The 18,660-nt window shown below is 33.8% G+C and overlaps 1 protein-coding gene across 1 annotated transcript in view; it reads left to right on the forward strand.

Annotated features, from left to right (window-relative positions):
• LOC139488179 (transient receptor potential cation channel subfamily M member-like 2) overlaps positions 1–18,660 on the forward strand; it is a 63,010-nt gene that overhangs the window by 29,614 nt on the left and 14,736 nt on the right. Inside the window, exons 16-25 of the mRNA XM_071273628.1 lie at positions 1,188–1,262; positions 2,133–2,279; positions 3,286–3,385; positions 4,059–4,284; positions 4,946–5,272; positions 5,896–6,036; positions 10,349–10,603; positions 11,565–11,739; positions 13,446–13,602; positions 18,256–18,443. Coding sequence (XP_071129729.1) covers positions 1,188–1,262; positions 2,133–2,279; positions 3,286–3,385; positions 4,059–4,284; positions 4,946–5,272; positions 5,896–6,036; positions 10,349–10,603; positions 11,565–11,739; positions 13,446–13,602; positions 18,256–18,443 — 1,791 coding nt within the window. The remainder of the gene's footprint in view (positions 1–1,187; positions 1,263–2,132; positions 2,280–3,285; positions 3,386–4,058; positions 4,285–4,945; positions 5,273–5,895; positions 6,037–10,348; positions 10,604–11,564; positions 11,740–13,445; positions 13,603–18,255; positions 18,444–18,660) is intronic.

Consider the following 18,660-nt stretch of genomic DNA (forward strand, 5'->3'; position numbering starts at 1 on the left):
AAGTGAGCTTTTCTCATCACTTGGCGTCTGTCGTCGTCCGTCGTCATTAACTTTTACAAAAATCTTCTCCTCTGAAACTACTGGGCCAAATTAAATCAGACGTGGCCACAATCATCATTGGGGTATCTAGTTTAAAAAATGTGTCTGGTGACCTTGCCAACCAACCAAGATGGCCGCCATGGCTAAAAATAAAACATAGGGGTAAAATATTGATTTTGGCTTATAACTCTGAAATTTTCAAATGAATGGAACAACCAGTTGTTTGGTTGCTGCCCCTGAATTGGTAATTTTAAAGAAATTTTGTTGTTTTTGGTTATTATCTTGAATACTATTATAGATAGAGATAAACTGTAAACAGCAATAATGTTCAGCAAAGTAAGATCTACAAATAAGTCAACATGGCAAAAATGGTCTGTTGACCCCTTAATGAGTTATTGCCCTCTATAGTCAATTTTTAACAATTTTCATTAATTTGGTAAATTTTGGTAAATTTTTACAAAATAATTTCCTCTGTTACTAATTGGCAAAGTTCATTATAGATAGAGATAATTGTAAGTAGCAAGAACATTCAGTAAAGGAAGAACTTCAAACACATCACCATCACCAAAACACAGTTTTGTCATGAATCCATCTGTGTCCTTTGTTTAATATGCACATAGACCAAGGTGAGCGACACAGGCTTTTTAGAGCCTCTAGTTTGGAATTTGAGATGAAACTAAAGTTAATATCCACCTTCTTTAGAAGACATACACATTTTTGATACACTTACTGGTCAAAATTTTGATTAATTCATACCAATACATTTACATTTGACCAAGTTCCCTTATATCAAAGACAATCCAAATGTTTGTTTGATTCAAAGTCAACACAATTAAAAAGAAAATAATTATGAATATGCTTTAATGAATTAAAACAAGTGTCTAAAACTTTATCTTTCTCCCGTACACCTAGCTTTGTTATAGAACTGAACTTAGAAATTCAGATGTAAACCTACTTAGTTAACATGATATAAAACCTAAAAAATATAAATCCTGAAACTTAGACTTAGTCAAGAATTCCAAAGCATTAGTTTAAACCAAGCCTGATAGACAGCTTTATGTATTCTGCTTATTTACCCTTTTCTTCATAAATAAACATGGTAAAATTTTTGCTTGTTATCAACTAATGTTATTTTTAATGAATTTTAGGACATGGCAGTTCAACTTACATTGTTGAAAATGTGCAACGTAAATTAGGATATATTAAAACACAAGAAACAGAAAGTAAGTCAAATTATGTATTATAGATCTTATTAAGGTAGGCTATTGCCAATGCACGTTATAGATTATTTCTGGACTATGCAACCATTTAAATTGTAGTGTAATATCTTCTTATCATAGAACCAAGTTTTCCATTATTTAAAATAAAAAAAAGCTATTTGTCTTCATGAGTAGCACTGCAAGTTATACCGGTAGTCCCCCTAATACTTTACAATCATATGTATAAAGGCAATCTAAATAAAAGGTTTAGAATGTCTAAAAATGGGTTTCTAAATAAGCACTGACTGATAATATTGAGTTATGACCTTTAGACATATAAAGTAATTGAAAAATAAATAATTAGGATTATGCAGAGAATTATTTTATAACATCTACATCTATATAATAAAATTGAGATGTCAAAAGAAAAAGGTATAAAAACCGGATGAAAATCATTTGAATGAAATGAGCTGCTTAGGATAGTTATCACCCTTATGCAAGTGAAAGTATACATGTACATGTAGAAGACTTTGTTTGATTTTGGAACAGTCAAAGACAAAATGAAATAACTGCATAAATTCTAAACAGCTACAGATCTTTTGAAGAGATTATTTTCAACCTGTAATATAATAAGAGTCAGATGTATTTATAATCATTTGCATAAGGTCTATATCTATCTTTAGCAGCTGAAATTTTGTTTTAATGTTCAACAGTAAATGCTATGCCAAAGTTTTGCAAATGCAGCATCTTAAAATGCATGAAAATCAGAATACAAACGGAAAAAAAATGTAGTAGTACTTTCAACTTTGATAAAGAAATATTATATAAATACTATCTACAGGATTTTACATTTTTGTTGTTGTTTTTTTTAAATTTCTTTGCTAACTTTTACAGATAGAAAACATATGGCGTTTTCCAAAAGAAGATCTAAAATGAAGATTTATTTTGAAAATCCAGACAAAGAATTATTCCTATGGGCAGTGATGATGAATAGGAAAGATATAGCAATGCTTTTCTGGAAACGTGGAAGAGATTATACATGTAAGTTAGTTTATTGTTTTACATGTAACAGGCTACTGTAAATTCAGAAATTATTGTGTGCATTTATTATTGCGATTTTGTCATTTCTGACTTAAATGGGATTTTGATTTTTGTGTTTAATTTATATAAAATATTTCAAAATGCGAGTTTAAATTATTGTGTTTACAACTCTGTCGCATTTTTCGCAATAATAAAAACCTCGCGATAATTTCTGAATTTAATTAATTCCATGTATATTTTGTATTTTAATGTTCTGTGTGGCGCATAACTCTTTCTATTACAAAAAAGATAGCATATTTTAAATAGACTGTACTGTGCGGCGCACACATTATCTATACAAAATACATTGTGAAAAATGAAACAATAGCTTGTTATATGTAGAATTACAATGGAGAACCATTTTAATGCATTATTTCTGCACTCTGTTTAGTAAAGTGACAAAAAGTAGTTCAATATTTTATGCTGCTTATGGTTTTGACTTCAAATACTTGAATTATTTGTTATCTGACAATAAGCTAGCCATTCCTCTAAAATATGATTAACACTGAGACTTTGTGTTTACTTGCTGTTCCCTAGCCCGACCCTCAAGTGAATATGATAAAAGTATTATATAAGATTGCAGAAATTTTAAATATATAAATGCTCAGCAAGAAAAGATCTCAAATAAGTCAACATGGCTGAAATACGAGGTTTTGTGAAAATCTGCACACGAGCCTATAGAGAACATGTACTTTGTTGAACATTTAAATTTTACCAATTTAATAAAAATTAGTTCCCTGCACTTCCTCCTTGTTGTTAATATGTCGCGCGTGGGAAACAATTAGAGCAAGTGCTGGGAACTAATTTTAATTAGATTGAAATTTTACAAAAATTGGTATCCCACTATAGCTAATAATAATAAGAATGAATTCAAAGTATTTTATTTTCCCTTCTTCTGTATTGTATGTTCATAATATTCTTATAGTATATGTACAGAAATTTCTAAAAGGCAATGGTTTTTTTTTAGGTTCAGCTCTGATGGCCAGTGCTTTGGCCAAAGCTTTATCAAATATAGCAGATTCTGATGAAGATATGGAGCTTAGCCTGTCATACATGGAAAATTCAAAGTAACTATCTTGTATATGGATTATTGAAATGGTGCTTTAGTCATTCAAGAACTGCCTTGCATTCAAATTATCTATTTCCTTGATGTGAATGTTGAATAGTCTTAAATTGTCCAAGGGTGTACCAGCTTCCTCAACCAATAAAAACTGACCTCTGGAAAATAGACAATAATTCTGGAAGTGGCGTTAAACATCAATCAATCAATCAATCAATGGGTTCTAAATTTGAATAATAATTTTAAAGAATGTGGTAACTTGTGGATTGCATTAACATTGACTGAGAAAAATTTTCGAAACCCAATTGATTAATTTTAGAATAAAAGAGATAAAACTATTTCTAAACACAACACAGGATTTGTTGTCCAAGCGATACAACCTGCTTAAAGAGAACATGGTGCAACAAACTGCACAAATTTTAATAATAGGCAGTAACTTCAAACTATTTGAGAAAGTATGATGAAACTATCCACAAAAAAATGTCATTGTTCACATTCAGTTCAGATCAACTAAGCAGGCACAGCACAACAGATTGTACAGAAAAGAGTAAAATGATGCTGTTACCTTACTAATTATGATGAGTGATTTATATATTTAATGATTACCTTATCTTAACTAAACTTAAAGTGAAAAACATATGGTATTCAATTTCTAAAGAGCTCATGGGTGTTTTTTTTAGGTTTTATGAGGGTCTAGCATGTAGTTTGATAACAGAGTGTTACATACAGAACCGATATTTAGCCACATCCATGCTAGTACAGACAGTAGAACAGTATGGTAATACCACACAGTTTACACTAGCTGATGCTAATGAGATGATGGATTTCATGGGACAAACAGCATGTATGGCCAAACTCAACAGTATCTGGAAGGGTAGAATGGCTCTTTATACATCTAACATGAAGGTATATTATAGATGATTTTAAACAGTTTTCCAAATGAAAAATCTTCTTTTTCAAATCATGAAGTATGGCATGCTAGCTGGCAGGCAGGTGGCTGGCAGCTTCCAACAATTTCTGTGTGATTACTTATGAACCCATTAATGAATGTATTTCAAATCTAAATATATTGTTACTGTTGACAAAATGAAGGTTAAATTTGATATTGACTTTTTTTACTTTTGCTTGTCAGGACATGATCTTTGAAGGTTTGAAAGAGGGGCAGAGTATGACATGTCAAAAAGGCCTAAAAGCCATACATCAGAATACATCAATTTCATTCATACTATCTGCTTTTTTTAAGTTCAACAAACTTAAATTACCCTGAAAATATTGAAAATCTGGTTTGCTGTCAATTTGTCATTTCATATCGTGTCATCATTCAAGTAGGTTTTACCAAAAACATTATTTATTACGATTTCATAATTTTTTAATGGTTTTTGGAACCACTATCATATATGTGACAGATTTGTCTTGTAACAACTTGAGATTTGAAAATTTTCAGCTGGAGTTCGGGCCTCAAAACTGGAGATTTTTAAGTGACTATGCAAATTTAAAATTGTTGAATCAAAACTATTGTTGGAGGTATCTTCTTGAAACTTTAATTTTACCATTTTCTTATTTGCAGATTATTATCAGCATTTTTATACCGTTCCTGATCCCTGCGATTAAGTTTATTACCAGTAAAGCTCCTGGTGAAGATCAAGAAAGGGAGGAAGAAGAGATAATAGAGGAAGAATGTATGGCCATGTCAGAAGATCCTCATGCCACGACAAATAAAGTAACACCTGAAAACACAATAGACTTTACAGAGCAAGAATTAAAGCCTAACAAATATGGAAAATTTTACAAAGTTGCCATGTGTGCCTGTGGAAATACTGAGGACACAATCAGCATACCTTATGCTATTTATTACTTCTACACAGCACCAGTCACTAAGTTCTGGATCTATTTGGTAAGGTGTACAATGTTTTTTATGAGTTTACTTTGCAAAAAGTATGTTAGATCAGATTATGATTTTATTTTTGCACTTATGTGCCTTATGAAGGCTTTCATTTAAAAAAATTATTAAGAGTTCTGTTGATAGCTTATATAATTTGTAACATTAATTTTTGCCTCTTTTAGTTTCCCAACCTTGTGTTTTATATCGATGAGGGTAGAACTTAAATCTTTGCCACTTTCAAATTTCGTAACTTGTGTTTATAGAAATATTCACATAGTTTGTGCTGACAGATTTACATGCTATCGATGAGGGTAGAACTTAAATCTTTGCCACTTTCAGATTTCGTAACTTGTGTTTATAGGAATATTCACATAGTTTGTGCTGACAGATTTACATGCTATCGATGAGGGTAGAACTTAAATCTTTGCCACTTTCAGATTTCGTAACTTGTGTTTATAGGAATATTCACATAGTTTGTGCTGACAGATAAACATGCTACAAATAATCAATTAACATTAATCTTTGCGTCTTTCAGATTTCCTACCTTGCGTTTATATGAATATTTGCATTGTCTGTACTGATAGATTTACATGCTATAAAAATAGCAAATGAAAATTAATCTTTGCGTCTTTCAGATTTCCTACCTGGCGTTTATAGGAATATTTACCTTGTTTGTGCTGACAGATTTACATGCTATAGATGATGGTGGAATATCTGTGTATGAGTATATTACTTGGGGGTGGACAGTCACCATGGCGACAGAGGAAGTCAGACAGGTACTTCAACTTGTTAATTAAATTTAAGAAAATTCTCAATACCATGAATAAGGGGCAAGATACAGGGTTCTTCATTTCTGTATTCTTTATTTTTTATGCCATTTTTCTCTATTTTTTTTATAAATTTTGCCTGTTGGAGTTTAGTATGACGTCCATTATCATTGAACTAGTACATGTATACATATTTGTTAAGGGGGCAGCTGAAGGACTCCTCAGGGTGTGGGAGTTTCTCACTGTGTTGAAGACCCATTGGTGGCCTTTGGCTGTTCTCTGCTCTATGGTCAGGTTGTTGTTTCTTTTACACATTCCCCATTTCCATTCCTTATTTTATACTTTATATTTTTTCACCCTGTTATTCTCTATTCGTTAGTGTTATGCCACTGCAGAGGGGCATTCAAATTTACACTTGTCCATCTGTTATTTGTACATCCGCCTGTTCGTCTGTACTTCCAAAAATTGGTGTCTGTTTTCTAACTTTAGTTTGCCTCAACCAAAGGTTACCACAAAACACAGACCAAGTTAGAATTGTGGTGGCGTCACTTTCAACATTCTGGAGTTATGCCCTTTATAATTGAAAAAATACAGAATTTTTTGTTTCCATTCCCTCACTTAAGTTTGCCTCAACCAAATTTTATTACACCATATACAATGCTTATTACCTCAAAACACAGATTAAGTTTAAGTTTTGGTGGTGTCCATTTTACCATTCAGGAGTTATGTCCTTTTACAAATGGAAAAATTGCTTAAATTTTCGTTTCTGTTCTCTCACTTAAGTTTGCCTCAACCAAATGTTATGACACTTGTATACAATGCTTATTACCATGGCATCACTTTCAACATGCTAGAGTTATGACCCTTTATGTAAATCAAATCTTATTTTCTTAGCCTAGTAATAATAAAAAAAACTTAATGTATTTAACTTCTGTTCCTTTTCAATATAGATTTTATGTTGTCGTTACATCAAAGTTGAACATGAATCGGTAATGATATGATTCAAGCCAGATATCTGTAGTTAATACAGCTAGTTATATTTTGCTACTATAAATCTGTTCTTTCTCAATCATCAGTATTTTTAACATTGAAATATTCATTGTTTGAGTATGGAGAAAGCATGGCCTAGGAAAATTATTTCATTTCATCTTCTAGGTTATCCAGTTGGATAAAAAATTACTGTTGTATTTTGTAATAAATGCTATATTGGACAATTATAGATAATAGTATAAATTTAATTATACCCCCGCTTTAAAAAAGGGGGGGTATACTGTTTTACCTCTGTCTGTCAGTCCGTCCGTCAGTCCGTCCGTCCGTCAGTCAGTCCGTCCCATGAAACTTTCGTCACATTTTTCTCAGGAACTACACATCCACCCTTTCTGTAATTTGGTATCAACATTTATATATGTTAGCCATACCGTGTGATGCGTTTTCAGATTCATCACTTGACAACTTCCTGTTTACCAAACAGTTGTATGATTTTACACATGATAGCCAAGTTGAAAATTTTCGTCACATTTTTCTCAGGAACTACACATCCACCCTTTCTGTAATTTGGTATCAACATTTATATATGTTAGCCATACCGTGTGATGGGTTTTCAGATTCATCACTTGACAACTTCCTGTTTACCGAACACTTGTATGATTTTACACATGATAGCCAAGTTGAAAATTTTCGTACATTTTTCTCAGGAACTACACATCCACCCTTTCTGTAATTTGGTATCAATATTTATATATGTTAGCCATACCGTGTGATGCGTTTTCAGATTCATCACTTGACAACTTCCTGTTTACCGAACACTTGTATGATTTTACACATGATAGCCAAGTTGAAAATTTTCGTCACATTTTTCTCAGCAACTACAATACAAGGATTTCTGAAATTTGGTTTCAGGATTTATATAAGTCAGCTATACCGTGTGATGCGTTTTCAGATTCATCACTCGACAACTTCCTGTTTACCGAACACTTGTATGATTTTACACATGATAGCCAAGTTGAAAATTTCCGTCACATTTTTCTCAGGAACGACAATACAAGGATTTCTGAAATTTGGTTTCAGGATTTATATAAGTCAGCTATACCGTGTGATGCGTTTTCCGATTCATCACTTGACAACTTCCTGTTTACCAAACACTTGCATATTTTTACACTATTAATATTATCCACTTGCGGCGGGGGTATCATCAGTGAGCAGTAGCTCGCAGTTTCACTTGTTTTACATGTGAAACTAATTAGATACCCACAACTATGTCCACTTTGATTGTAATCTATTAATGTACTTTTGATAGAAGAAAATGAAATATGAATGGCTGATACTATAAAAGAATGCCTGCTTTTATTTACAGCAATGTGTCAACAATCCATATGGTAATCTGAACAACATTATTGTTTAATAGTCTCTTTTTAATGGTAGATGATATATTGTTGATGTTGACAACTTGTATTGTCTTAATCACTTTTTGATCAATGAATTCATATTTAAGGAATAACAATTAAAATGTATCTGTGTTCTATAATCAAAAGTCAGAGTCTGTTTGCTAGCCATAATCCATATGTTATTCTTAGCTTACAAGGTTTAAGGTAGGGATTGCAAGTTTTGTGTTAGCCTCTATATATTATACTATATATTTTTGTGCATTTCTAAGAATAAAGACTACAAGAGGCTGTCAGATTGACAGCAAACCAGATTTGCAAATCTGATTTCATTAATAAGATCAAGTAAAAAGGGGTTCAAAAATGAAAAGGCCAAAACCAATCTAAGTATAACTTTTCGCTACGTATAAAGGTCTAGAACTCAACAAAGATAAAATCGAAAATCTTGAAAATCAAATTTGACCTTTATTCACAGAAAAACAAAATATCTCAATTTGAAATGATTTTGTGGAAGTGTTTTCAAGTTAATGCAAGGACACTGTTTAGCAGCAACCTGCCCGACGACCTTCCTGACCTCTCAGCTGCTACACTTATCTGCTGTACTTCATCAAATTAATAACCAATATTTTTCTTTGGAAATCAGGTTAAAAATGGTATATCTTTGAAAAAAGAAAATGGTGTGAGATTATTATAATCAAATCATATTAGTGTTTTTGAAAAAAATCATGATTTACATGTAAAAGAACATAAATTATTGTAATTTATTTTCCTTATTGCAAAAAAGCTAAAATGACCTCAAATGATGTAGCTTGTTTTATGACACTTGATATTGTACTGCTATATAAATGATTTGTATCCACATTTGACATTATTATTAACTATGTAAATGGTTTCTTCTTTACAGAGGAGTGTATTATGGTTTATTATTGATAAATTTTCACTATAGATTTAAGGTTCCCTAAGGATATAAGAACTTTTGTCAGAAAAACATAGGTTTTCTCCTCCAAAGAGGTAAATTGGTTATATATGTTTGTATTTCAGTTGTTTCTTCCCTTTATCTGTCCCTAGGTTGTTGTGTAGTCCCAAAAGTGTTTTTTTACATTTTTCTCTAGAATTACAAATCAGAACCTTCTGAAATTTTGTTACAATGTTTTATATAAGCAAGCATGTTTTACTGTGTGATGTGTTTTCACATTCGCTGCTGTAGACTTTAAATCAGTGCTTCTTGAAATTTGGTATCAAGCTTCATGAGGCTGTATTGTATGATGTTCATCCATTGTCTATCAACTTCCTGTTTACTGAATGCTGATACATGTACCAGGATATCATAAGGAAAGCAATTATGTCCTGGTCAACTTGTTTTTCCATATTTTGAAAGTTTATGTCAGGAGATCATTTTTGAGAAAAAAGATAAGGGGATCAAAGGATATTAAAGATTAAAAAAAATAGCATGAAAGCATTTAGATTGAAATATAAGCAAAAATAGAGGTGTTGACATATTTAAACTAAATATAAAAAAATCAATGTAAGATTTTGCTCAAATTTCTCAATTGATAAAGTGATCCTAGTAGGAAAATCAAAATTAAAATGGATGACTTAGACTAGATAATTCACTTTTAAAGCAAATGTATGACATTAGAACTTATAATAATAAATTTCACCAAATTTGATAATAGATTGTTCTCCTTCTTCATCAAGAATGAAATGCTCTCAAGTTTAATAGCAAAAAGCAAATGATTCAACATTTTTAATTGATCAAATACTCAGTATTCAAGTTTATATTCTTTACTGAAAGCTGTTTTTGTCTGCATGGTACAGGTATGTAAATATGTATGACCTCCAATACAGTGCAAAATGTATTGCCATTGAGCCACCTTAAAGTCAAAAATAGAATTTGTAGAATATAACCTTATTGAAATGCATTTTTGTTTTCTCTTCAGATACTGATGAAAGAACAGTTATCCCTATTGTACAAACTACGCAGTTGGTGGGGGAGTGTATGGAACAAATTTGACTTTGTCATGTACATATTGTTTTTGTCATCATTTATTATGAGGTTCTCCCTGTCAAAGGAGGACTTTCTTTGGGCTAGGATGACCTACAGTATAACCTTAGCCATGTATATCATGAGGTCAATGCAGTTCTTTTTTGTAGAGAAAAATATTGGACCAAAAGTGATTATGATCAGGAAAATGGTATGTATTTTTATGTACTGTGGATTCATTATTATTAATTTGATACCAACTTTCATGGATTTCGTGGTTACAGATGAACCACAAAATTAAATGTGCAACGAAAAGCAAATTTTGTATACGCTTGTATGCAGTCTTAGGCAAAACCACGAAATTATATATCCACGAACACGTAAGTTTTCCTTGATCCACGAAAATTGGAACCCACGAAAATAAATGAATCCACAGTATTTGCTTTATTATATTGTCATGGAAGCTAAATATTTAGATCCAAATTTTTTATAAGAGGAAGTCCTGTAGGTGTTAGTGGGGACTGCACTGAAAGATAATACTATGATATTTAATCTTTATTTGACTTTAGTTTAACCTTGGATGAACAAATTCAAGAACTCAATTTTACTAACTGAAAATTGCCAATCAGTTTGCTGTATTGTGGAAGTGGTTCAATTAATTCAGGTCATTTAATTATGAAACATTTATTTTATCATAGTTCACCTGCTAAATTGTTCAATTTTAAGTTATTGTTGAAGATTTGTTTGCATAATTTGGTTTATTTACCGGAAAACAGGTTTCCTATTAGTGGTAGGCAGGAGGGAATCTTAAATAACTTGTTTAAATATGTTTACAGTGTAATTCAGAAATTTTGGCTTGCATTTATTATTGCAGTTGTTGAAAAATAGACAAACATGCAAGATTAATTGTGTCTATTTCTGGAAATTTTGCTGACAAATAATGCTATCAAAATTGAAAATTGTGAGTTGTTGCTTTTGCTCAACTTATTCCTTGGTAATTTTCACAATAATAAAAACCTGGCAAAAATTTCTGAAATTACTCTTATGTTCACAGACAAAATTGACAGAAGACGGAAATAGCTTTTCAACAATATTTGATATTTGATATATTTTTATCAATGTAGGTATGACAATAGATTTCTGTTAACTTGCATGTTTTATACTTTTTTCAGATCACAGATTTACAGTTTTTCTTCTTGATATTAGCAGTATTTGTGTTTAGTTTTGGGGTGACCTATCAAGCCAACTTATTTCCCAATGCTCCACAGACCTGGAGTCTACTCAAGGATATTGTTTACCTACCATATTGGCAGATGTATGGGGAACTTTTCATAGAAAACATCGAAGGTTAGTTGATTTTGTTGTTTTTACTGTTTTTTTTATTGATTAGTTTTGTAGATTAATATATTCATTTAGTGCGAGGTCTCCAATATTGGTTTCCGAATTCTAACTTTAGTTTGCCTCAACCAAATATTTAAAAACGTTACCCAAAGATTATTACCTCAAAACACAGATCTAGATGAAGTTCGAAAACGGAGAAATCACTGAATCAGTTTGTCTCAACAAAAATATTATGAAACTTTAACATACTACTTAATTTATTAGCACACAACTCATATGATTTTTGATTTGGGGTGATATCACCTTTATTTGCTAGAGTTAAGTACCTTTATAAAATTATATGCAAGCAGTGGCATTATCTTTGTCCCATGGAAACATTCTCTATTTATTTTATTGAAATTTACTGTCAAACATGCTGTTTTTTTTGGCATAAGTTGAATAGTAACAGTGAGAAAAGCTTTCTTTATGGCATACAGAATGTATCTAGAAGTTTTCTGAAATGTTAATATGAATGAAAAATACTACAGTAAATGGTAAAATTTACTGTATAAAAGTTATATATGACTCAAAAGCTCATATATAGATATAGAAAGATGTGGTTACAGTATGAGTGCCAATGAGACCACTCTCCATCCAAGCAACAATTTATAAAGGTCAAGGTATGACCTTCAACACAGAGCCTTGGCTCACACTGAACAGCAAGCTTTAAAGGGCCCCAAAAAATACTAGTGTAAAAGTCATTAAAGATTGCATATTTTGGCGTTAATATTGAGTCACTGATAAGGTCTTTGCATCGGAACTAAACACATTATTTTTTTTTAAAAACAGTTGTTGGCATGACACGGGTTATGTTCTTCTCATAAATGTTATGATGGTATGATACTAAACCCCTAACGGGAAGGATTGTGCCTGATGTTCATATGATGAAATCATAATCTTTCAGTCAGTTTAATTGAAGTCTGGAGCTGGCATGTCAGTTAACTGCTAGTAGTCTGTTGTTATTTATGTATTATTGTCATTTTGTTTATTTTCTTTGGTTACATCTTCTGACATCAGACTCGGATTTCTCTTGAACTGAATTTTAATGTGCGTATTGTTATTCGTTTACTTTACTACATTGGTTAGAGGTATAGGGGGAGGGTTGAGATCTCACAAACATGTTTAACCCCGCCGCATTTTTGCGCCTGTCCCAAGTCAGGAGCCTCTGGCCTTTGTTAGTCTTGTATTATTAATTTTAGTTTCTTGTGTACAATTTGGAAATTAGTATGGCGTTCATTATCACTGGACTAGTATATATTTGTTTAGGGGCTAGCTGAGGGACGCCTCCGGGTGTGGGAGTTTCTCGCTGCATTGAAGACCTGTTGGTGACCCTCTGCTGTTGTTTTTTATTTGGTCGGGTTGTTGTCTCTTTGACATATTCCCCATTTCCATTCTCAATTTTATAGTGTAAAACCATTCAAACAGGAAAACCAACGGTTTAATCTATATAAAAACAAGAAACATGTATGAACTACATAAACAGACGACAACTACTGTACATCAGATTCCTGACTTAGGACAGGTGGATATTTTTGAATGCTACCTGGAATTTTTCATACTTAACAGCAGCAAAAACAATAAAGTTTTATATGAAAAATAATTTATTTTATCAAAATGTTGAAAGATATTTTTGCCCTAAGAGAATGTATTTTTTTTTTATTATATTCAACTAGGAGAAGAGCCATCATCATGTACAAGTGATCCTGCCTTATACCTAAATGGGACCATGACTAGATGTCCCGAAAAGAATGCCATTGTGCCTTTACTCTTAGCTATTTATATGGTGCTGACAAATATCTTATTGGTTAATCTGTTGATTGCCATGTTCTCGTAAGTATACTTATAATATACTTAGTAGTCTTCCTGAAGAACTTTGTGGCCAGCTAGGAATCACAGTTATCTGTTAGGTTAAGGTGGCATGTCTTCCTGAAGAACTGCCCAGCTAGGAGTCACAGTTATCTGTTAAGTTAAGGTGGAATGTCTTCCTGAAGAACTTTGTGGCCAGCTAGGAATCACAGTTATCTGTTAGGTTAAGGTGGCATGTCTTCCTGAAGAACTGCCCAGCTAGGAGTCACAGTTATCTGTTAAGTTAAGGTGGAATGTCTTCCTGAAGAACTTTGTGGCCAGCTAGGAGTCACAGTTATCTGTTAGGTTAAGGTGGCATGTCTTCCCGAAGAACTGGCCAGCTAGGAGTCACAGTTATCTGTTAGGTTAAGGTGGCGTGACTTCCTGAAAAACTTTGTGGCCAGCTAGGAGTCACAGTTATCTGTTAAGTTAAGGTGGCATGTCTTCCTGAAGAACTTTGTGGCCAGCTAGGAGTCACAGTTATCTGTTAGGTTAAGGTGGTATGTCTTCCTGAAGAACTTTGTGGCCAGATAGGAGTCACAGTTATCTGTTAGGTTAAGGTGGTATGTCGTCCTGAAGAACTTTGTGGCCAGATAGGAGTCACAGTTATCTGTTAGGTTAAGGTGGCATGTCTTCCTGAAGAACTTTGTGGCAAACTAGGAGTCACAGTTATCTGTTAGGTTAAGGTGGCATGTCTTCCTGAATAACTGGCCAGCCAGGAGTCACAGTTATCTGTTAGGTTAAGGTGGCATGTCTTCCTGAAGAACTGGCCAGCTAGGAGTCACATTTGTCTGTTAGGTTAAGGTGGAATGTCTTCCTGAAGAACTTTGTGGCCAGCTAGGAGTCTCAGTTATCTGTTAGGTTAAGGTGGCATGTCTTCCTGGAGAACTGGCCAGCTAGGAGTCACAGTTATCTGTTAAGTTAAGGTGGCATGTCTTCCTGAAGAACTTTGTGGCCAGCTAGGAGTAACAATTATCTGTTAGGTTAAGGTGGTATGTCTTCCTGAAGACTTTTGTGGCCAGCTAGGAGTCACAATTGTATGTTAGGTTAAGGTGGCATGTCTTTCTGATGAACTATGTGGCCAGCCAGGAGTCACAGTTATCTGTTAGGTTAAGTTGGCATGTCTTGCTTAAGAACTATGTGGCCAGCTAGGAGTCACAGTTATCTGTTAGGTTAAGGTGGCATGTCTTCCTGAAGAACTTTGTAGCCAGCTAGGAGTCACAGTTATCTGTTAAGTTAAGGTGGCATGTCTTCCTGAAGAACTTTGTGGCCAGCTAGGAGTAACAATTATCTGTTAGGTTAAGGTGGTATGTCTTCCTGAAGACTTTTGTGGCCAGCTAGGAGTCACAATTATATGTTAGGTTAAGGTGGCATGTCTTTCTGATGAACTATGTGGCCAGCCAGGAGTCACAGTTATCTGTTAGGTTAAGTTGGCATGTCTTGCTTAAGAACTATGTGGCCAGCTAGGAGTCACAGTTATCTGTTAGGTTAAGGTGGCATGTCTTCCTGAAGAACTTTGTAGCCAGCTAGGAGTCACAGTTATCTGTTAGGTTAAGGTGGCATGTCTTCCTGAAGAACTTTGTAGCCAGCTAGGAGTCACAGTTATCTGTTAAGTTAAGGTGGCATGTCTTCCTGAATAACTTTGTGGCCAGATAGGATTCACAGTTATTTGTTAGTTTAAGGTGGCATATCTTCCTGAAGAACTGGCCAGCTAGGAGTCTCAGTTATCTGTTAGGTTAAGGTGGCATGTCTTCCTGAAGAACTGGCCAGCTAGGAGTCACAGTTATCTGTTAGGTTAAGGTGGCATGTCTTCCCGAAGAACTGGCCAGCTAGGAGTCACAGTTATCTGTTAGGTTAAGGTGGCGTGACTTCCTGAAAAACTTTGTGGCCAGCTAGGAGTCACAGTTATCTGTTAGGTTAAGGTGGCATGTCTTCCTGAAGAACTGGCTAGCTAGGAGTCACAGTTATCTGGTAGGTTAAGGTGGAATGTCTTTCTGAAGAACTTTGTTGCCAGCTAGGAGTAACAATTGTCTGTTAGGTTAAGGTGGCATGTCTTCCTGAAGAACTTTGTGGCCAGCTAGGAGTCTCAGTTATCTGTTTGGTTAAGGTGGAATGTCTTGCTTAAGATTTATGTGGCCAGCTAGGAGTCACAGTTATCTGGTAGGTTAATATGGCATGTCTTGCTTAAGAACTATGTGGCCAGCTAGGAGTCACAGTTATCTGTTAAGTTAATATGGCATGTCTTGCTTAAGATTTATGTGGCCAGCTAGGAGTCACAGTTATCTCAAGGCCGTAACTAGGCATCTTATTTTAGTGAGGCAAAATAATTGAGCCGAGCGAAGCGAGGTGAAAAATTTTTTTCGAGGGTAAGAAATGGATGGTGCAAAATCCTGCATTCTAGGCATTTTTAGAGAGTTTGATAATGTTTTGAATTTGGACACTTTTTATATAAATTTTTCATATTTTAAGACTTTTACTAACACCAAATTTTTAACAACTTTATTTAAATTTATATGTAAGATAATCATCCAAATATCACTGATTTGAGTCTGCTGCCAGAACATAGAACAAACATCGATTCAGTAGAGTTTGTCAAATTTTTCTATGACCGGTTCAGTCAAATCGTTTCAGAACCATAATTTGGTCTGCTGATATCCTTATCGCGATGAACATGGAGCATGGCAAGACCGCACAATCTCTCGCCACTCATGTATGCTCTTTTCAAAGTTTTCAGTCATTTCAGGGCAGTCTGTGTTTCTAAAGGACTTAGGTGCACATTATAATCAACACAATGATCAATGTCTTCTTCGAATTCCTTCTCCATCAGCAATTCGGTAGCAGCATCGGTAGTAACAGTTTTGTTTGCAAAAGGGAATTAAGCTTCCCTGTAAGCACCATCATACAGTCGCAGTTACAAATATTCAACTCGCTTTTATGCTGACAAAGAGTAGACAAACTAGGGATAGAATGAAATAAGATACATGTATATGATTCTTTCTATAGAGTAAGTATATATGATATGGGGACAGGGGAATTGAAATGGAGTTTATGACGTTTACATGTAGGTCCGTAATTTCAAATTATTTCTGGGAATAGTTGGTGGTATTTTAGTTCCAGAATCTATAAATTTAGGGGTTAGGGGTTGGGATATCCGATAACGGCCGAAACCCCGAATATAAAGAAATGAAATTCCGTAGTCCCGAATAAGTAAAGACAAAATCCTGTGTTAAAGGTTCTACCATTCCTCAATAAAATCAAATTGGAATATGGGATACCGGGTATTCTTTCAATTTTTAAGGTTAAAGAAACATGGATAAAAACTAATCCATGCATGCTTCATATAATTTATATTTTATTCATCTGTAAAGAGAAAGATTAAAGTTCGTGAAATGAATACGCAGACAGCACTGCCCCCTTGCGATGCCCAGTACTTGATTTGTCAAAAGTTGGTGAAACGGAGAAATGAATATGCAGACAGGACAGCCCCATTCCGAAGACCATGCAGTACTTGATTTGTCAGTCTACTTATCGTTTTTGGAGTGTTCTAATGAAGTTATATGCAATACTCAGATTCTGTTCACAAAAAAAACTAGTCAGTTACTAGAATTATTCCTTCTTTACCTTCAGTGTCGCTTTTCCTTTTTCTTCAAGAGCCTGTTTTTAACTAGAGATCCATGATGATTATCATTACTAGGTTAATGTGATCGAGAAACATCACCCATAGAGATGCTGAGTTATATCCAGGAGGAATAGTTTAAAAGGAATGTCATTATGATGACAAGTTATAGAAATTACTGGTTGAGACAGATCAACAAATGACTATTATATTTAAAAAAAGTATAAGAAAAATAATCAGTGTCGAAATTTTAGTGAGGCACTTGCCTCAAGGGTAGTTACGGCCTTGTATCTGGTAGGTTAATATGGCATGTCTTGCTTAAGAACTATGTGGCCAGCTAGGAGTCACAGTTATCTGGTACGTTAAGGTGGAATGTCTTCCTGAAGAACTTTGTGGCCAGCTAGGAGTCACAGTTATCTGTTAGGTTAAGGTGGAATGTCTTCCTGAAGAACTTTGTGGCCAGCTAGGAGTCACAGTTATCTGTTAGGTTAAGGTGGCATGTCTTCCTGAAGAACTTTGTGGGCGGCTAGGAGTCACAGTTATCTGTCAGGTTAATATGGCATGTCTTCCTGAAGAACTTTGTGGACCACCAGATACTGTATAGCGGGTTATTTTTGCGGAGTGGAAATTTTTGGCTTATTTTGGCGGGTAGAAAAAAATTCCAAAAATAAATTCCACCAATTTAAAAGTGTACATGTAAAAGTATTGATAAAAACTTTGAATCTGCCAAAATAATAACCGCCAAAATATTTCATATACCTTTTTCAATGAAAATCACGAAATTCTACACCCGTGAAAATAACACAGTTTACGGTATATCCACTATTGTTATACAGAAAGAAAACAACCATACAGTTTAACCTTTCCTTCATATATAAAGAGCTGCTAAGGCTATGTCTCACATTGACGTCAACCCTTGATACAATTGGTAAAATGTGATGTCCTATCTCCTGCCATTTTCTCATTTTTATGTTTTAAACATTAAAACACTCATTTGAGCTTGATCTATGTTGTCTTTACAGAGATACCTTCCAGAAGGTCCAGGATAAATCTGAGCAAGTTTGGAAGTTTTACAAGTTTTCTCTGGTGTATGAGTACTACGACAGACCAGCATTGGTTCCACCATTTATTATTCTGAATCATATATTCAGAATAGTCAGAAATATGATAGTGATATGCTGTGGGAAGTGGCCTTATTATAATGATTTTAGTGAGTATAACATATTGTATATATAATGAGTTACAAAGTTAGAAGAAATATGATTACATTTGACTATTTTTAAGTTCTGACTTCAAATAATTTTACATGGGATAGAAAGTAATTATGTAGAATAAAATAAAACAGAGCGATTTTGTTTTTTTTCCCAATCAGCTCCAAATTTACATTTCATTATTTTATGAATATTCCAATTATGTGTCTTGAATTA

This window comes from Mytilus edulis, chromosome 9 (genome assembly GCF_963676685.1).
Source record: "Mytilus edulis chromosome 9, xbMytEdul2.2, whole genome shotgun sequence".
Lineage (NCBI taxonomy): Eukaryota > Metazoa > Mollusca > Bivalvia > Mytilida > Mytilidae > Mytilus > Mytilus edulis.